The sequence below is a fragment of the Nicotiana tabacum genome, chromosome 21, assembly GCF_000715075.1.
Source record: "Nicotiana tabacum cultivar K326 chromosome 21, ASM71507v2, whole genome shotgun sequence".
In the NCBI taxonomy this organism is placed as follows: Eukaryota; Viridiplantae; Streptophyta; class Magnoliopsida; order Solanales; family Solanaceae; genus Nicotiana; species Nicotiana tabacum.
The window spans coordinates 87461198-87482807 of NC_134100.1; the positions used below are offsets into that span (position 1 = coordinate 87461198).

At 38.0% G+C, this 21610-nt stretch overlaps 1 protein-coding gene and 1 pseudogene across 2 annotated transcripts; both read right to left on the reverse strand.

Moving 5' to 3' along the window:
• Positions 1-110: 110 nt before the first annotated feature.
• LOC107821173 (gamma aminobutyrate transaminase 3, chloroplastic) lies at positions 111-6690 on the reverse strand. 2 transcript variants are annotated; one of them, XM_016647591.2, is made up of 18 exons: positions 6372-6690; positions 4071-4195; positions 3689-3773; positions 3540-3612; positions 3353-3450; positions 3168-3260; positions 2944-3017; positions 2793-2831; positions 2629-2717; positions 2468-2544; positions 2300-2374; positions 1862-1993; positions 1689-1776; positions 1516-1594; positions 1121-1211; positions 951-1029; positions 749-864; positions 111-382 (listed from the first exon to the last, which is right to left on the reverse strand). In XM_016647591.2, the coding sequence occupies exons 1-18, from the start codon at positions 6423-6425 to the stop codon at positions 308-310; spliced, it is 1542 nt and encodes a 513-aa protein (XP_016503077.1). In that variant the 5' UTR covers positions 6426-6690; the 3' UTR covers positions 111-307. The 2 variants fall into 2 exon arrangements, with proteins under 2 accessions (XP_016503077.1, XP_016503078.1); XM_016647592.2 differs by lacking the exon at positions 6372-6690 and adding an exon at positions 4554-4650.
• Positions 6691-19298: 12608 nt separating this feature from the next.
• On the reverse strand, positions 19299-21133 carry LOC107821174 (uncharacterized; annotated as a pseudogene).
• Between the last annotated feature and the right edge of the window lie 477 nt (positions 21134-21610).

The window sequence follows — 21610 nt, forward strand, 5'->3', positions numbered from 1 at the left end:
AAGGAAAGCGATCTCCTTCATATTCTGGAGCAGAAAGTTGCAGAATACATTACTACATGCAAAATTGCAACCGCATTAGATAGATGAGTGCAACTTGAAAAGCATAGAAATAAAGAAAAGTTGATGTAGATTGATCTAAGTATGATAAATCCTCTAAATATATACAGAAGATTTCCCAGCTAGTCTGAGATACGAGCCTGGTTATTGATTTATTTACATTCGAACTAATTAGAGTGGCCTAATAGACTTTGATTTCAATTGGACTTGAATTTTCCCCCCTTTTTTTCAATCTTTTTTCCATCAGCTTTTACTTGTTCTGGGACTTGAGTTCTTCAACTCTCTTTTCAGTATCCTTAAGTGCTTTCCCATATTTGACTATCAACTGCAAAAACAAGAACGATTTTACTCGATCTTCAGATATCAAGAAACTACTTAAAAATATAAGAAAAATTGAGATAAAATCCAAAGAAACGAACATTCAAATACAAATGTGATGTCAAGTTCAGGGGCGTAGGCACCTTATCTCAAGTGGTGTCATGTGCCATCGCTTCGCCAAAATTTTTCGAAAATATGTATGTATAAATAATAAGAAAAATGAAAATATTGGGTATAAATATAGAAAAAGACACCATTTGTCGTTATAGTGATATATTTATTTGTTCACTTCTACAAATATTGACACCGCTTACTCGCCAAGTTGTTGGAATATTTCAAACAAGTATAGAGTTATCCTTTTTAAGGAACATACCTCATCAATTTCTTCTAAACTCAAAATATATGGAGGAGACATCATTATGTTATCACCAGCAACACGTACCAACATCCCGTGTTTCTCACACTGTGCTCCAAAATATGCACCAATACCTGAGCAAAGAACGAACAATTTGTCAAACTGAGCCTTGAGTTTAACGTAATCTCAGATTAGAACGAATTAAAGAGCGAAAGCATACCCCATTCAGGAGGAAAAGGATCATTAGGAGATTTGTTATCTGTAAACTCAGTACCATGTAGCAAACCAGTTCCCCTTATCTGAAAATCAGAACAAAAGGTAAGAACGGATAAAATAAACCGAAAGTAATTAAGACGTTTTAGCTGGCTTCTACAAAGACAATTACTATACCTCCCCGATTATGGGACTATCAGAAAATGCTTTCAAACCTTCTTGGAACTTTGGTGATATTCTGTTTACTTGCTCGATAATATTTCTTTCCCTGAAAATAATTCGACTCTTTTTAGTGCTTATGCAGTAGGTAAGCACAACATGCAAGATAGAAAACTACTGTTTTTGACATCATTAAGCAGTGATTGTTAAAGGTAAATTAGATGAGAAAAAATACAACAACAACTCAGTATAATCCCACAAGTGGGATCTGAGGAGGGTAGTGTGTACACAGATCTTACCCTTATCCTGGGGGATAGAGAGGCTGTTTCCGATAGACTCTCGGCTCAAGAAGATAGGAAAAAAAATTTAAAACATGTTTTTAGTCCATACTAGAAGGAGAAAAGGTTGCATACTTGTAGATCTTTAGTGTTTCCAAGGCAACCGCACACGAGACAGGGTGTCCAGAGTAAGTAAATCCATGTGAAAATGTACCTAGTTATAGAGAGAAAAAAGAGAGAGTTATGAATTATATTTGGTTACCAAGAAGAGAGGATACTATATTCTATCGAATGGATAATATGCTCACCAAGTTTGTTGCTTTGAGAATTTATGACATCAGAAACTTCAGGGCTTACAAGGACTGCGCCGATTGGCATATATCCAGAAGAAAGCGCCTGAAACCATAGTGAAAGAAGGACAAACTGAGAATCCAAACATAAGTTGTAATTTGCATAGATTGGATATAGTTAAAAAATTTACCTTTGCTACAGAGACAAGATCAGGTTTAATGTTGTACTTTTCACATCCAAACATTGTCCCGAGCCTTCCAAATCCACATATGACCTCATCCGCAATGAAAAGAATGTCATACTTCTTGACTACAGCTTGGATCTAAAAATCAGTAGGATGAAGTATTGTTTCAGCTAGTTATATATAAGCATAATACCTAGTAAGAAAATAACAATTAACTATCAAAATTACGAATAAAACAGGAAGTGTAGTTGAAAGGTGTATAATAGCAGTAAGTTCTTGCAAAGACTATTATCTTGAGGAGCCCCACGAATTCCTAATGAAATATAAAAGAAAAGGTGTTATCCAAAAGGGGATTTGGGGGGGGGGGGAGGGAGGGTTGAAACTAAGGGATGTTCAAAAACGTACTTGATTTTGTACCAGCTATCTCGTGAAGGAAAAACTGACCTTATCGAAATAGGTTGCCGGAGGAGGTATGACACCTCCTGCCCCCATAACTGGTTCGGCGATGAAAGCAGCTATCTATAGGCGAAACAAGTAATATTAATCAGCATCCATTCACCATCTATGACGCAAAGAAAACACGATAAGTGATAAAAGTAGATAGAAAATTACTGTTTCAGGCCCCTCTTTGAGTATAAGATTTTCCAAATTATTGGCCAACCTTGTCGAGAACTCCTCTTCCGTCTCACCTGACATGCAACATTTTAGTAAATAGGTAGTTATTTAGACCGTATATGATCAGTATACGATAGGAGATAAGGATAAATAAATACCTGGCAAATGATAGCGCCAATAATGAGGGCAGTCAGTGTGCAGAACAAATGGAGCAGGCAAATCAAATTTCTGGTGTAATGCAGGAATACTGCAAAAGAACAATATTAACAAAAAGAATACTTGAAAGAAGTAAATGATTAACCAGAATAGAAAAGCATATTACCCAGAGAGACTGGCGGCAATGAGAGTAGATCCGTGGTATCTGTTTGAAGGTTACAACAATGAATATTTTGTAAGCCAAAGGAAATACAACAGAACACACACACATACACACATAAAAAAAAAAGGAAGCGGGAGTTGAGAAATCAGATTACGATTTTGTTCGAGCAATAAATTTCTTTTTATCTGGCCTCCCAAGCGCATTGTTGTAATACCATACCAGCTTCACCTACAGATTGAAAGCATCAAAAGTTACTTAATGTCCTGACAATGTAGACATGCAAACACAAACTTGAACAAAAAATAAAATTATCCTATAAAATCCCCAATAAGTCTGAGCAGCAGCTAGAGAATCAATTTAAATGGCACTAAACAAAACCTGAGTGTCATTAGCTTCTGATCCGCTATTTGTGAAAAAAGCTTTCGCCATTTTATTTGAAGTAAACAAATCCAGGAGCTCCTTTGCAAGATCCTATATGTTTGAAAATAAATTCAGCTTGTGATCGAAGTAAAATGAGATTTCTCTTCTTTCTGGATAAGGCCACTACTGAGAATTTGCCATACCAAAGAAGGTTTTGTGGTACGATTCCAAAACGAATGGTAAAAGGGCAACTCATTGAGTTGTTTGGTTGCAGCGGCAACAAGACGAGGCTCATTTCCCCCTACAATAATGTGTAACAAGACATCTATGAGTTAAATATTTGGAGGAAAAAGTGGTACACAATAATAGTGCACTAAGTATTGTAAGTACCTAAAGCTGTGCACCACAAACCAGCTAGAGCATCAAGATACTTCTTCCCGTTTATGTCGTAAACATAAGAACCCTATGACAAACTGGACAAATGTTAAGCACAGCAGAAGTTTCTTAAGTTGACGGCCAAAGAAAGACACAAATCTAACCTCGGACTTTTGTATAACTAAAGGATCCACATCAGTAGTCTGCCACCCAGCAGTGAAGGGGGCCAACATATCATGTCCTTTATATCTGAAAATGTGAAGACACTTTGGTTACTCACAAATTTGTATACTTGTTTGACGGTTCGTTCAGACAATATACTGAGAACAGAATTCCTCTTCTATAATCAACTACTCCCTATATTTAGAAACAATTTAACACTGAAATTCTCAGCCCACACAAATGTATAAGGCTTGTTTTACGCAACAAGTTTCAAAAATCTCTCTTTCTTCTTTTGAACTCCGTGCCCAATCAAACATGGCTACAAATATGCGGAAGTACTATCCGGATAGAGATCAAGCAATAGGAAAGGAAAACAAGATTTACCCTCTAATGTCAGCTGATGAAATATCATTCTTCAGAGATGTTTCAGTGCTACTCCATCTGACCTGTATAGGATCGCAAACGATTTGTTTCTGCAAATTGCTAATAGCAGAAATATGGGAACCGACCTATAAAACACAATAAATTAATAACCACAACAAAATGGAAGATTGGAGAATATGATAGTACTCTGATTAAAGCTACATAAATGCTGTTACATAGAAATTAGTTTCATTAGCTGTTAGAATCATGCAACTAAACAAGACATCAAGTGGTAGCATAAGATGACAATTCTCACAATTTAATATTTTACATACCAAAAGGAGAGATTGTTCAACAACTATGAATTATGATGAAGGCCATAAAACAGATTGTTTAACATGCCAAACAGTATATTATAGCTGTGTAATTTTCTCAGGAAAATCATGAGAGACAGTTATGTAAACTAATTAAGATAATTTTTCTTTAAAACAAACAGTAAATGACCTGATTCACTGTCAATTGTGCCACATTGTCCAAAGTGAAGTGCATGACAAAATCGTCCAGATTAAATGTACAATTTGGATTTGAGTTCAGCACCTCTCTTTGATATTAGACCATTGAAAAAGGCAAAGGGTTTTGAATTTCAGGCCCAAGAGTAGTAAAGGTCCAATTTTACCCCTCTTTTTTTTTTTTTAAAGAAAATTAACCAAAATAACCGCCTACCAACCCGTTAAACTAATAATAACCGGTGAAGGTATAATATATGCATAATATATGTATAATCAATATATAAATTTATGTATATGACTAAAAAATATAAATAATGAATATAACCAGCTATTTGTGTAAAGATCCCCTTTTTAAATGGTGGTTTAATTATTGCAGCCCATCTAGTATTTGTTGGACCAGGTGACATACACAAATAGCCCTGTTTGCCCATGAGCAAAACTTCAAGTTTAACGAATGTTGTACCTTGCTTGTTGCATAAGCAACACTTTTAACTTTTGACCTTAAAGTTCTGCTCATAGGGCAAGCGGAGGTCAAAAGATAAAAATCACTATTAAAAGTGTCATATTTCTGCAATTTTTTTATGTTCGACCTAGAGGATACCGGCTCGATATCCTTCTCAATTGCTCAATTTTGTCCTTCATTAAATTTTAGGTTCATTCATACATTTACATTAGCAACTCGTTTCGTATTCGCCCTTTTTATTAAGGAAGCTCCATCATAAAATAGAAAGATTTCACGTGTTCAAATTCTTCGAGAAAAAATATTCAAATTTACGTCTTAATCTGTTTGCTATAGTTTAAATTACCCTCAAGGTGGTGCTCTGTTAGGAGTCCAAGGTAACAACAGATTTTTTTCTTAACGGTGAGTAATAAGACCAAAAGTGTAACGAAAGGTCAAGTTGCTCAATTTAAGATAGCAAACAATAATATTCACCATTTTCAGTTTGACTCTCAAAATCAAATAAAAATTCACTTTGACTTAAACAGAAAAAAAAAAAAAAAAGGACAAACAACCTAAGCGGAGAGAGATCACAACTATAAAGTAGAGGCGGATCCAAAATTTAAATTTCATGGATTCACTATAGAAATCATTGCATTTTAACTTTTATTGGTTCAGAACTTATAAATTTATATATTTGGAAAAATGATCATGTATAGTCGCTTTCGAAATAATAACCAAAAAATATATATATTTTAGTATATATATATATATATTTCTGTATGTTATGTACAAAAACTATCAGATGTAAATAGTTTTAGCCGCGATCTAAAAGCTATCTTTGCCCTATATATTTCGTGTAAAGATTACTAGGTTCATTAAAAAGTTAAACTTAAACTTGTTGGAACTACTCTGCTTCTGCTTGGAATTTGGAAGTAATCCCAACAAATATGACTATTAACCCTAGGAAAAACAACTAAACTAAGCTTCAAGAATACTCCGAATATTATCTTAAAATGTGAAGAATGTTAAAAACCCAAAAAGAAGGTGGTAATTCTCAAGTAAAAAAAAAAAAAAAAGTAAACTTCACAAGAAAACACACTCAAAAAACCAGAAGCACATAGCAACAGATACTATACGTTTGAAGTACAAGCACCTACCAAAATAAAAGAAAGAAGCAAAATAATCAAGAAATGAAAATATTGGAGCTTAAATGCAGTAAATATTGTTATAATCAAGAACCCCATTTTCCCATAACAAATGAAAAAAAGGGAGGGAAAAAAACAAGAACTTCATTTTACATAAAAAAATTAAAAAAAAAAAAAAAAACCAGAACCCCATTTCCCATAACAAATGAAAGGTTATAATACAAACCTGATTAGTGGCTGCTATGATCCCAGATCCAATTAGACTAGTAATCTTGGCCATTAATTCCCCTTTAAATTTCCTTAGGAATTATAATTATAATTATATATACCAAAAACCTCCTTTGTTCTTTGTTCTTTCTTTCTTCAAGCTATAAGATTTATGTTAAACAAAGCATGCAAAAAAGTTGAAGAGAACAAAGAACAAAGAAAGGAAAAAACAACTGACAAGTGACAACCAATGACTCAGCTGTCTTGTTAAAATATGGTATAGTAATGACATATATATAAAGACAAAATTTTTGTAATGTCACAATTCCCTATTCATCGGACATTCAACCAATAATTTTAATTTTTTAAGGCTGTGATATTTTTGGGAAGGAAAAAGACCACAAGTTTACTGTTCATTGAATTTGGTCACTAATCATGGTAAAATTCGTATATAACACAATGGCCTAAAGTGCGGTTAAATTTTTTTTTTTTATAAAAATTGCAGGGATCCTAGGTTTTTACCAATGATACTATTTTACAAATGAATCTACTTCAAAATCCTAACACAGAGACACTTCTCATGCATTGTATCTGGTCATTAATTATGGGTAATTGTTTTTGTACTAACACAAAAGCATAAAGTACAACTAAATTTTAGTTAAATTTGCATGGATCAAAAGTTTTCACCAGACAATAAATTAAGAATTGGAAAAATTACGCGATATGTCAAATATATATAATGTATTTACCATTCGCAGCTATACTTTCAGTAATTTTACTATTCGTAATTATATTTAAATTTTATAGCAAATTCATAAAATAAGAGATTAATTATTTTGAATTGAAACAAGAGAGCAACAAGCTCTCGTAATTGAGTTGGTTAGAGTGCTCATCTAGTTAGTAGAGGTCTTGAGTTAGACTCTCAATAAGAGCATTTTACTTTTATGTATTTCGTCTTGGTTGTATTCATACATGTTTTATTTTTTGTATACACCCCTATATACAGTTGATATATATTGTATTTGTTGTGCTACGAATGGTAAATAGGCAAACTATAGTTACTAGGCTCTAAACTATAGTGATTTATGAAAACTAAGTTTTATGCACTAATAAAGTCAAAAATATACACAATTAGATTACTTAAATCCACAAGCAAATATAAAATCATTCATCATATGTCGTTTTTCTCGGACAATATATCGTAAATGGATTTAATTATGAATATCAATACTAGGAGTTTTTTTTTTGTTGAGCAAACCAACTGGCTGGCTGAATCAATATGTGATATCATAATATACTAAATGCGGAAGATAAACTAACACATGCTGATACACTGAAAGTTTGAATGATATAAGTCAAAGTGCAAAAATACTAGTACAAGTTTGAAACATATATGTAGCCAACATTGCTTAACATGAAAAGCCTGCGACTCTGTCTAACTGTTATTCTAGTCTATGAAGCTTCTAATGAAGTACTAAAAACAATGTCTGTAAATCTGAAAGACTTTAAAGTAATGATAATGCCTCGAAAGAACTGGGGTCACCAAATAGCAGGTACGAGAATCCTAGCGTTCTGAATCGTCAACCTGTAAATCGTTAACTGCATCGTGAGATGCAGGCACGGGGCGAAAGGGACATCGGTATATTTGAATTGCACCGGTATGTAAAGAAACTGAAAAAAAAATGTAAATACTGAAACTGAAATGATAATTGATACTCCCTCCATTCCAATTTATGTGAACGTGTTTGACTGGGCACGGAGTTTAAGAAAAAATGAAGACTTTTGAAATTTGTGGTCCTAAACAAATCAAAAAGGGGCCCAAAGTATTTGTGTGGTTATAAAAGCTTCTCATTAAGGGTAGAATTGTAAGTTTAAGCTAAATTATTTCCAAATTTAGAAAGGGGTCATTTTTTTTGGAATGGACCAAAAAGGAAATAGGTTCACATAAACTGGAACGGAGGGAGTAATTGATAACTGATAACTGGACAAGGAAGCAAGGATATAAATACTCCCTCTATACAGTTGATACATGTTGTATTCGTTGCACAAACAAATACAGTGAACACAAACTATATTCGTTGCGCATTTGAATACAAGTGATACGAATTGGTAACAATTGAACAGTAGCTACGAATGATAATTAGGCAAACTATAGTTATTAGGCTCTAAACTATAATGCTTAAATCCACATCATATGTCATATACACAATCAAATTACTTAAATCCACAAGCAAACATAAAATCATTCATCATATGTCATTTTTCTAGGACAATATATCGTAAATGGATTTAATTGTGAATATCAATATTACGAGCTTTTTTGTTGTTGTTGTTGATTAAAATCATCCTTTCTCTCTCTCGTTTTTCCTCTTTATATATATGTGACTTTTATTGGGTGCTAGTTAAATTATTACTATATCTTTACCTTATCAATTAAGATATCCAGTCAGAACTCATAATATATGAATAGGAATAATACACACGTAATGTCATGGGCGGCTTTCCATCCATGTCCCATGACCCTTTGGACGCGCCCTATGGCGTCCTGGCAAGCCTCCCAATGTCTAACGCCATGAACGGCCCCGTGGTCTTGGCCATTCCAAGTGACAAACGCGCATGTACTTATGTCCCCCCACCGATAGCTCGCGCCAGCGCCCAGCCGCAGGCAGAAGCCAACATCGCGCGCGCAGACTTTGATGCTAAAGACAAGGTTGCCGCCAACAGGCCTACTTCAACCTTGTAGAAATCTAAGTCCCTTTTTATTGTAAATATAGGGTAGTTTTAAGTCTTGCTTCAACCATCTCAATGTTGTCAACACTGCATTACAAGGCCTACTTCGAGGAGGCGGAAACCGGAATGGGGGTTCTATGAACCTCGCCCCTGCGCCACAAAAGCTGAAAATTCCTGAGCCAAAATCCTACAATGGGGCTCGGAATTCCAAGAAAGTAGAGAACTTCATCTTCAACATCGAACAATACTTCGATACCGTGGGGGAGTTAGAAGAAACAAAAAGGTAGCAATTATTGTCACGTATCTTTAGGGTGATGCTAAACTCTAGTGGCAGGTGAAATACGAAGCCATCAGGGCAGGTGAAAATACTATTGATACATGGGGAGACCTTAAGGCAGCCATACGCCTACAGTTCTTCCCCGAAAATATTGAGTACAATACACGGAGAAAGCTCTAGGAGCTCTGCCAGACCAAATATGTCCGGGACTACGTGCGAAAATTCTCCGCACTCAGGCTAAACATACAAGATATAGGGGACAAAGACAAACTCTTCATATTCTTGTAGGGTTTGAAACCTTATGCCCGTATGGAGCTGTAAAGACAAAGGATAAACCTTTTGCCCAAGAGGATCCAAGCAACAAAATACCTTGGGGACTACCAAGTAGAAGCTCGGAAGGATAGGCCTCAACCGTCTATCTGAGGAGGATACAAAGAGGGCCAGCCTAGCAATGGTGGCCCTAGCAGAAGTGGGGGAGATCGGCGTGCAACCAAATCTAAGACTCCTTCCTCAGGCAGCAATAGTGTTGCGTCTCACAACAACGATCAGGGGAGGAAGCCCACTTCAGGATGTCGCCATTGCGGTGGGTCACATTGGAATAATGAATGCCCACAAACACAAATGAATGCCCACAAATACAAATGAATGCCCAGACAGAACCAATAGGTGCCTTCAACGCACTTGTTTGTTCTATTTTTGAGGCCTTAGTAGGAACCAGTACCGACATCTGTAAGAAGAAGGACCTATGCTAAACCACCAGGAAAGGGAAAAAAGGAAGATGAGGGGACTCCTCTTAATCAAGAGAAGAACCTAATGCTCGTCGAAATGAAAGTTAATGGTAAGCCCATTCGGGCGATGATTGACACATGCACTACTCACAACTACTTAGCCACAAATCAGGTAGAGCGCATTGGCCTAGTTGTGGGAAAGGGTAGAGGTCGTGTCAAGGCTATCAACTCAGTGCCTCAGCTAGTGGGTGGAATAGCTAAAGGAGTGCCAGTGAATCTTGGTCCTTATGAAGGAAAATTCAACTTGCGTGTGGTGATCATAGATGACTTCGGGCTGATAGTTGGATTGGAATTTATGAGGCAAACCAACACCATTCCTATACCTTATGCAGACATGCTACTGATGATGGGAGCAAACAGGGCCAAGCCCTGTATTATCCCATGCACAACCATAAAGATGGCCGCGGAGAATATCTCAGCCTTACAGTTGAAGAAGGGAGTCAAAAGACATGAACCTACATTCCTGGCTACCCTCTGTATTGAAGATATTGAATACACTTCGGGTCCTATTCCTGCACTCGTTAATGAACTTCTATAGGAGTTTGAAGATGTCATGCCACAGGACATGCCAAAGCGACTCCCGTCTAGGCGCACTGTGGACCATGAGATTGAGTTGGTACCGGATGAGAAGCCACCTGCCCGGGCACCTTACAGAATGTCACAACCCGAACTCATCGAGCTTTGTAGACAGTTGACGGAAATACTGGACAAGGGGATCATTGTACCCTCCAAGTCCCCTTATGTGTCCCCTGTGCTATTCCAAAAGAAACATGATGGCACTCTATGACTCTATGTAGATTATCGGGCCTTAAACAAAATCACCGTGAAGAAAAAGTACTACAGTGTTCACAAAAATAGACCTAAAGACAGGTTATGGGCAAGTCCGGATTACTGAGGGAGATGAACACAAGACGACCTGTGTGACAGGATATGGGATGTACGACTTCTTGGTCATGCCATTCGGCTTGACTAACGCACCAGCCACATTTTGCACCTTGATGAACCAGGTCTTCCGAGAATACATTGATGAATTTGTAGTGGTCTACTTGGACGACATTGTGGTATATAGCAAAATATTGGAGGAACACCTGGAGCACCTGTGGAAGATCCTAGCCCGACTGCGGGAGCACAAATTATATATGAAGCAATCCAAGTGCTCCTTTGCCCAAAAACAGATTGGCTTCGTCGGACATGTCATCGAGGAAGGGCGGATCAAGATGGACCAATAGAAGATTCATATCACAAATTGGCCGCCTCCTAAAGATATCCACGCCTTGAGGGCGTTCCTTGGCCTATGCAACTTTTTATTAGCAGTTTGTGAAAACTTACTCTCTCATTGAAGTGCCGTTAACATAACTCCTAAAGAAAGCCACGCCTTGGGATTGGGGTCCCAGGCGAGCGGAGGCCTTCAACGCATTAAAAGTGGCTATGTTTAGTAGCCTCGTCTTGTCCCTCCCTGATTTGGCCAAACCATTCGAAGTACAAACGGATGCCTTTGACTATGCTATGGGCGGAGTCTTGCTACAAGAGGGGCATCCAGTGGCGTACGTGAGCCGAAAGTTGAAGGACGCAGAACGGCGCTACGCAGCCCACAAAAAAGAATTATTGGTTTCCTTCCACTGCTTACGCCTTTGGAGGCACTATCTGCTGGGAACCCTATTTGTAGTCAAGACACACAACACAACTGTTGGTCATTTCATGACCCAACCAAAGCTGAATGGCCGACATGCCAGGTGGCAGGAACTCCTAGCAAAATTTTACTTCAACCTAGAGTACCGAAATAGAAAAACCAACCAAGTTGCTGATGCGCTTAGTCAAAAGGCTTACCTAGCATCGGTGTGCCTACTCGCCACCCTAAGGGGGAGCGAAGTGGCAACCACTATAAAAGACCAAATACAGGATCTACTCACCAAGGATCCTGTTGCATAGTATTTGGTCGATTTGGTAGGACAAGGCAAGACTCGCCAGTTCTACGTGGAAGATGAGTTCCTAAAGGTGAAAGGGAATCGATTTTATGTTCCTAATGGAGGTAATGTGCGAAGGACCCTTCTAATGGAATGCCATGATACTTTGTGGGCCGGGCCACCCAGGTGAAGAACTCACCATGGCGTTGTTGCGACGTGCTTATTATTGGCCTAAAATGGTTGATGGTGTTGCGTAGTATGTGAAGACTTGCCTAGTATGCCAGAAAGACAAGTCAGACCGCTTGACACAAGCGGAACTTTTAGAGCCATTGCCTGTTCCTAAGAGACCTTGGGAAAGTGTGTCACTAGATTTCATCACCGATTACCCAAGGTCGGAGATCTTATAACTATCTTTATTGTGATAGATCGATTTTCCAAGTATGCTACATTTATAACAGCCCAAAAATATATATCAGCAGAAGATACATCTCAACTTTTCTTATCTCATGTTGTCAAATATTGGGATCTGCCTAAAGACATCGTTAGTGATCGCGACTCTCGCTTCACTAGCGACTTTTGGACTCAACTCTTTAAGTGCCTCGAGTCCAAGTTGAGCCACAATTCAAGTTTCCTTCCGCAATATGATGGCCAGACGGAGTAGTCTAATGGAATGCTAGAGGAATACCTTTGCCATTTTGTTACTAGATCGCAGAAGAATTGGGTGAAGCTTCTAGATATTGCTCAACTGTGTTTCAATTCACAAAAGAGATCTAGTACAAATAGAAGTGCTTTTGAAATTGTTACCGGACAACAACCGCTACTTTCACACACTGTGAATGCCCTAAACATGTCAAAATCTCCTCGAGTTGCTAGCTTCTCAAAGGAATGAAAGCGAAATATGGAGATAGTGTGGAGCCATCTTGTCAAAGCCTAAAAGCGGATGAACAAGTATGCTGATCAAAATTGTCGCTTTGTTGAATACCAAGTAGGAGACAAAGTGATTGTGAAAATCCCAAAGCGATACTTATTTGCAGGGGTCCATGACCCCCGCCTAATGCAAAAGTATATTGGACCCTTATCCATTGAGAAGCGCATTGGAAAATTTTCATATCGGGTGGATACCCCAGCCTGGTGGAAGATTCATCCAGTCTTCCATGTCATCCTTCTGAAACCTTTTCGGGAATACATGGAGGATACTTCGCGGAGCCAACTCACAATACCCAATATTTGAGACCCTAGTTCATCAGGGAAAAGGCGTGTAGAAGCTATTCTCGATGATCGAGTAATTCATGCTTCAAGGAAAGATCACTAAAGTTCCTGGTGAAATGGCAGGGTTGTGATACGTAGGAGAATACTTGAGAGGGGAACAAACCTCAAAGCCTAGAAGAGCCTGATCGATGATTATCTTACAAGTAAGGCGTCGAGGACGTCGCCAACTCAGGTGGGGGGAATGTCATGGGCGGTTTTCCAGCCATGCCCCATGACCCCTTGGACGCGCCCCATGGCGTCCGGGAAAACATCCAAACACCTAGCGCCATGGACAGCCTCGTGGTCTTGGTCGCGCAAAGTGACAAGCGTGCCTGTGCCTATGTCCCCTCCCCCCCTCACCGATAGCCCTCGCCAGCGCCCAGCCACATGTAAATGCCAACAACACCGCACACGCAGACTTTGATGCTAAAGACAAGGTTGCCGCTAATGGACATGCTTCAACCTTGTAGAAATCTAAGTCCTTTTTATTGTAAATATAGAGTAGTTTTAATTCCTGCATTTCTATTATGTCTCTCTAACTTAGTTATGTCAAGTCCTGTAGCTTTGGTTTATTTTTTTTAAGTATTATTAGGGGGATCAAGCAATCAAACTTTCTAGCAAGCGAACAATTCTCTGGACTGGTGTTTCTTCCCCTCGACACCGTGTTGCTTTTCTGTAATAGCTTTCATTAATACAATCAAGCTTTCTTTCATTCGCATTCTCTTTTCTGTTCTCTCAATTGCTCTTGACATTGGTTTTCGCGTACGGAACTAACAGTCTCGTCTAGCGTACGGAGGGGACCCCAGTTGACGGATAGTAACTGCACGGACATCGGTTACTTAGCCTACGTCGCCCTTTCAAGGAATCTCAGGAACGCGCCGCGTAACAGTAATCATAAACATATAAATAATTTAGTGAAAGAATCTATGAAAGATAAGTTAAAACATTATAAACAAGAAAAAAAAAATTACGGATCGTTGGTAATATGTATATACTAATGAAATTCATCCCATATGAATGTGTTAAATAAATATTTGCGCAGTTGGTTCGAAATAAAAGACTAGCGCACCTATTTTTGGTGCCAAAAAAAGGGGGATTGAATATCACATTTTCTTTAAGGATCCAGTATTTTTTTTAACTTCAGATGTGTTTGATTGTATGAGATATACCAAAAAAATAAAACCAAATAAACCTCAGGACATAAGGGTGAGAGATTTCCTAACATAGAGACACTTCTCGTATAGGGTATTTAAAAGTACAGTTTAATTAGAATTGCATCTGGATCAAAACAAAGTAAAAATTTACCCGCGCAGTATTTGTACCCCCTAAGTAAGGTTAATTAATGTGCATTTTCACCTTATTTATTATTTAATCATGATGAAATATACTGGTTTGGTGTACCCAAATAAATATTTACCAAAATATACTCTTAATTTTCCAAATCACATAATAAAAGAGAGAGGGAGAGAGTCGAGTTCATGATTCAAGAAAAGTCAATCGCAATCAGAATCTGGCTGTCCAATATAATGTTCAGCAAAAAGAAATCAAATAATCTTGTTAATTCTATTTCATATAGATATTTTTGTTATAATCAGACAGCACTGGACCTAAAACAAGGAAAGAAATTTAAAAAAAAAGAAGAAATAGACAGCCATTAGTGTAACCAAGCTCAGCTACCCTCTCAGTGCAATTAAGCTCTTTCAAATGACATTTTGTCAATTACTGCACTTAGTGGAAGAAGTTGGCATGTGATTGTCTTACATTTTGGCAAAAGAGGAAACTACGGACAACCAAAATTTTGGCCGATTTTCAGGAGTCCGGAATCTAAAAGTGATTTTTTTGGACTCAAAAAATTGAAATCAGTGAAAAACTAATTTAGTGACCAAACTATATATTAAAGGGTGCTATAAATTAACGTTTGTTTTGGACGTTAAGATATAACACTCTTTAAAAGGGTACTATATATAAAACTGATTAGACGTCTATGTATAGCGCGATTTATTAAGGCGCTATTTCAAATATTGGTCCCCATCCCTTCCCCCGTGTTCAAAACAGATTGCAACATGCAGACTTTGATGCTAAATACAAGGTTGCCGCTAATGGACATGCTTCAACCTTGTAGAAATCTAAGTCCTTTTTATTATAAATATAGAGTAGTTTTAATTCCTGCATTTCCATTATGTCTCTCTAACTTAGTTATGTCAAGTCTTGTAGCTTTGGTTTATTTTTTTCAAGTATTATTAGGGGGATCAAGCAATCAAACTTTCTAGCAAGCGAACAATTCTCTGGACTGGTGTTTCTTCCCCTCGACACCGTGTTGCTTTTATGTAATAGCTTCCATTAACACAATCAAGCTTTCTTTCATTCGCATTCTCTTTTCTGTTCTCTCAATTGCTCTTGACATTGGTTTTCGCGTACGGAACTATCAGTCTCGTCTAGCGTACGGAGGAGACCCCAGTCTTGAAACCCATATATGAATACTTAATAATTAAATCTTGTATAATTATAAAAACTAATTATTTTATTTACAAACAAACATATAAAATTATAAAACTAACATGTAAAATAATAAAACTAACACATACAAGAATTCCAGATATCTTGGTGCTACTAGGCCTCAACCACTTTAATTTCTCTTCCATCCTATTTTTTTCTTCTTCCGCCTCTTTTAGTTTATCCTGCAATGCCGCAATTTCTCGTTTTATTTTAGACTCACGGCGTTGGTATTCACAGTTCATATCCCAAATATACTGCAAAGTTTATTTGTAGCATACCTGCTTAATGGGTTCATCAAGCCATACCTCAAAATTGCAATAATTTCCGTTATTGCCTCCAAACCTGTTTATACACATCCGGTATCTACGTCCAACATGACCATCGGACCAACAATCCTTCACCATACAATGTTTGCCATAATAACACATTGGTACATAATTGCGTCCAGACATTTGTTAATGCAAAAAAAAAAAACTCTGCTTTTATGGAAAGTTTTGCTATTTATTTTGGTTAAGCGCAAATAATAACTAAAATGCGCTAGTTTATTTAAAGGCAAGGCAACACGCATAACGTAGTAATTAACCGCGCTATGCTTCACATGTTAAAGATTCTTTCAGGTACAATACATCTTTTGCAGGCGGTCAGCTTTTCAGGTCGACAAGACAACACACATAACGAAATATTTAACCACGCTATGCTTCATGTGTTAAAGATTCTTTCGGGTACAATACAACTTTTGCAAAAGGGCAGCTTTTCAGGTCGACAAGACAACACACATAACATAGTATTTAACCGCGTTATCCTATTACATACGGGGCTAGGACTAATTTTTATATATGTATATATTCACATAATTATCAAACATCTTCCTTCTCTGATAGTGTAGGTTAAATATCAATAAGATTTAACTACAATGGAAACATAATTTTATTTGATACATTTTGCAACATAAAAAAGTACATACACTTATTACAACCACATTACGGAAATAAAACACTACGTGTATCCTTGATAGTTGGGCACATTAGATGAACTTCAATGAGGAGCTGGATTACCACCGCCACCCAAACCAGTTGAAGGACATTTTCGACGGTCGTGTCCTGTTTGCGAGCATATACCACATTTGCGCGCATAAATGGTATCACCAATATCCATTTGGTTCCGTATACGCGTTCTCTTTTTCACCTATCACTGACGCAAAAACTCCTTGTTACACACCATTTTAAATGGTTATGGCGGCCAATAATGCTCAGCACCCACTGGCTGCAACTGCCCACTATAGGTGTTTAAGTATGCAACAATAATATATTATTTATCAACGTAATTGGTTGGACCTAAACCTGTATGTTGAAAGCACTTGATGGCATGTGAGCACAACATGTGATAGATGGACCATTTTCCACAAGAGCATAACCTTCTAGATTCATTTATGGTGTGTACACTATTCCCCCATTTTGATGGATAACGGTGCGAACTTCAAAAATATTTCGGTTGTGATCATACTATAAAAATGAATGCCAATGTGCTCGCCGCTTGTATTTCTCAAATCTTTTTATTGGTTGTGGTATAAATTCAACACCCCTTTCCATCAATGACATTGCAGCTGCAACCGTTTCAACAAACCTCTCCTCCATCTGCTTGAATGACATTCTCACCATGGCATGCAATCCTCGTGCAGAATTCAATAACCCGTTGAAAGACTCCGACACATTTGTAGTCAGAATTTCCCATCTTCTGCCACCATCCGCATGCAAAGTCCACTTTTCAGGCTTATGTCGCATCAACCAATGATAGGCTGCCTCGTCTTCCTGCCTGATAGATTCCATGTGCCTCCGGAATTTATGCTCTTGGTGATCTGTTGCAGCCATCCATATTAAATCATGCAAATCCTTGCTGGGATGTGCCTTCTGGAAATTGGCCTTCAGGTGCCTCACATAGTAACGGTGGTAGGCATACGGTTCTTGCCATGTAGGCAAATTCTCTACAGAACTTATAATACCACCATGCCGATCAGATATTAGACAAATACCTAAATGCTGTTTGACAACGTGCTCTTTCAAGTGGTTCAAAAATAGTGTCCACGTCTCTTGGCTTTCATTGGCACAAATAGCAAAAGCTAAAGGAAATATACTTCCATTTTCATCTACTACAACGACGATCAACAACTTAATATCATACTTTCCATAGACATGAGTGCCATCTATGGATATTACCGGTCGGCAATGCAGAAAACCATCAATTACTGGTTTAAATGCCAGAACACATATTTGAATATATATTCTGGTATTCCCGGACTCCGATCAAGTTTTCATTAAACAACGGTCCCGAGGTTAAAGTGTTGCAATGCGGCCATGTACGTGGGTAGAGCTGCAAATGACTTATCCTAATTACCATAAACAATTTCAAACGCACGTTTGCGATCAAGAAATGCCTTTCTTTTGGTAATGGTACAGCCATATTCCTTGTAGATGGATGTAATGCATTCTTTGATCTTGTACCTTATGGATGCTTCAATGTGTGGAATCGGGACAAGAGAAATCAAGTCAACATCCAAGTTGAAGTGATTCCCACTGAATGTGTCCATTTCACAAGTGTGGGTGCCAATGTATTTACCCACTTTCCACATACCTGTTTTCTTCTTGCTCGCACGCAGCATCCAATGACAACCCATAAACCATCTACGACAAACAACCTTGTATACATCCAGTGTTGACTCCCATACCGTCATCTCACGACACTCTTTTATGCTGTATATTTTTGCCGCCCTGCTTAGGCGCGTTTTATCAGGAAAAAATATGCCCTTTGCCAGCACCGTTGGTCTAGACTCAACCCACATTGCTATCCGAATTTCGTCAATATTCCTTGTGAGGAAATTCACATCCGGCATACTTGGTAAATGATCAAGGTAGGGAATATCCCTTGAATAAAACGGCACATGGGACTCGTACACTCTTGGTCTAACGAGGGGTGGAGCATGCTCCCTCGTCAAATCAGGTCCAGCATACTCTTCCTCCTCATCACCACCCTCATCAGGGAAAGATGTATCATTTCCGGACTCATCGACATTGTTGTCATAATCACTGTTCTCTTCCTGACTCTGTGCATCTGCCAGATCCCAATTAAATATGTCGTTTTCGGGCAATTGAGTCAGGACAGGAGGTTCAACTTGCTCGTTTTCACTGTACAAACAACAAAATAAGGAGCTACTCAAATTGATAAATACTTTACATATAGCTATATCACTTCACTTACAAGTCGTAATGTGTTGACATCCCATGATGGACATTATCCTGTTGGTGATGACTCCCGGATGGACCACCGTGATCCAACACGCTAGAACTACGCATATTCCAGCTGGGCGTGGGTTCATAACTTGTTAAATTCATATTTGGGCGGTACCCCTGTAGAATATATGAGTGTTAATACAAATTCAATACAACAAAAATAAACATCGTAACACAAAGGAAAATTGAAGTTTACCACTCGTCTTATGGATTATGTAAAGTAAGAGATAAATTATTTCCTCGCTCCTCATTCGCCCGTGGAGATAAGTTTAAATCAGGCCAAACTCTTTCAGCCGGAACCTGTTCGGCAAAAACTACTCCAGAATAACCACCCGAAGACTGAGGGTTGTCCCTGCTTTGCGCAACCTCATTATTGCGAACGTCTTCGACCTTCACGTCTATTTCCAACATTTTTATCAAAATAAATTCCCGGTATTCATCCGGAGTCCTCAAAATATCACTCAAAAATTAGAGAAATATGTCAGCATAACTAATGCAAGCATAACTAATACCAACATTACTAATACATCCTATTTAGCATTATTTTTATGCACCCTACCAAACGACCCCTTAGAGAACTTGAGGATTCTGCTTAGTACCAATTAACCCTTATACTTGGAAAATGTAAGCATAAACCGATAAATAAATTTGTGACTCTAAAAGATTTTTGGAGGATCTGTCACGTACCCGATGACATTTTTCAAGAGTTCGAGCAACATAGCTGAAAGATGTTATGTCCACTTATCCTAATATAAAAATGGACGTAAAGGGGGAAAATTCTGAACCTAGCAGAGATTGTTACTCCATGACAGCAACTCCACCAGCAGCTTTGATCTTTTCTATTATTTCATTCGCCTCCTCTTTTGTCACTCCTTGCTTAAGTATAGCAGGCACTTTCTCTACGAGATCCTTGGCTTCCTTCAATCCTAGACTCGTGAATGCACGTACCTCTTTGATCACATTGAGTTTTGCAGCTTGACATCAAATGCTATTTTCTCTACCTTCTTCTCCTCGGCTTTTGCAGGTCCACCACCTACTCCTCCCATTGCACCCAAATCCATGCCTTCTACTGAAATTTGTTTCAGCTTCGGATGTCTTAGTTTCTCCTGGAGTAACGGACTAATATGCCTACGGTCTTCAGGGGGTAGAGCAGCAATTAGTTCAGCGAGCTGAATGATCTTGTCTGAAGGTGGAGGTCGAGGGCCATATGGATCAAAGACAGCAGGGTATTTGTATCTTTTGGGCTTGGCATTGGGATCTCTAGGAATAAAATCAGGTTGAAACGAACGAGATTGATGTGGCCCTGTGATTACATGAAGATCTTTACAGACACGTAAAGATCTAAAACGCGCGAGGAGCTTCATGCCTGGCATATCCCTGCAGAATGAATTAGAAGATGACGCTAACTTGAATGCAACTGTTCATTTATTTGTAGTGCTGATACGGGCTTGCTTTATTTGATTGCTCTTAAGCTCTTACCCTGAAAAGGAAAATAGACATCCAGTTAGTCCTCATGGAATGGAAACAGGATAGATCATATGTTCTTTAAAACATGCAACACGCATATGGTCACAAGCCGTGAGTACTCCATATGTATATGCACAAGGAGATGAAAATTCTTTAGTGAATAATTTAGTTGGCGCAGTCACCACCAAAACTTTCTTGACATTTGATAAGCTGTTCTGCAGCAAGAACAGTGAAAATCTAGCCGCAAGGAAAAAATTCAAAACCCTGAGTCATACCATGCAGGAGTTATGAAGTTGCCCTAAGCTGAAGCGACTTACCTTTTTTCATCATTAGTAATCATCTAGTCTCAGCCCTTAGAGCTTTTACTGAAGTCGCCCATGCTAAGGGCGACATTGCGAGAGTTTTATGATTATGGTGTCCAGATTAGTATGCGCTCATATCGACTAATCTACCGGATACTTGCTACCTCCGTCAAAACAGGTACTAGGTAACTGTACTACCAAGGCTTAGGAAAATATCACCTCGTGTTAGAAAATTCATTTTTTTTCCATCCAATATATTGAAATGGGGCAAAATTGACCCAAGTTTTGGGTAAAAACTCTCGTAACAAACAGGTAAGGAACTAACAGTTTGCATTAATTCAATAAAGCAAGTTGTAGCACACTAGACATTTCAATCTCCGACTAAATAAATTACAAATAATATAACGTTCCAGCTTTACAATACTATACTGATAGAAACTTCTAAAACAATATAATGCTTCAAAATTCGTAAAGAGATGAACAATGAACTAACAAGAAAAAAAAAGAGAAACGCACCTGAAAGTCGTCGGTGGCGGCGAAAAGAAAATTAAGAAGTACTCCATCCGTACTTGAACCTATTTACTTTTTGGTTCGTTCAAAAAAGAATGACACCTTTCTAAATTTGGAAATAATTTTGCTTAAACTTCAATTTTACTCTTAATGAGAAGTTTTTAAACCACACAAATACTCTGGTCCCCTTTTTGATTTGTTTAGAATCACAAATTCCAAAAGTCTTCATATATTTTTAAATCCCGTGTCCAG

What these genes read in the sequence shown, in the direction of transcription:
- LOC107821173 (XM_016647591.2), bottom strand. Translation starts at nt 6,425, where the DNA reads ATGGCCAAGATTACTAGTCTAATTGGATCTGGGATCATAGCAGCCACT. An exon ending in TTGGCGCTATCATTTGCCAG is followed by an intron (nt 2,545 to 2,628) that starts GTATTTATTTAT and finishes GTTGCATGTCAG; the next exon opens with GTGAGACGGAAGAGGAGTTC. An exon ending in TCCTTTTCCTCCTGAATGGG is followed by an intron (nt 865 to 950) that starts GTATGCTTTCGC and finishes TTCTTTGCTCAG; the next exon opens with GTATTGGTGCATATTTTGGA.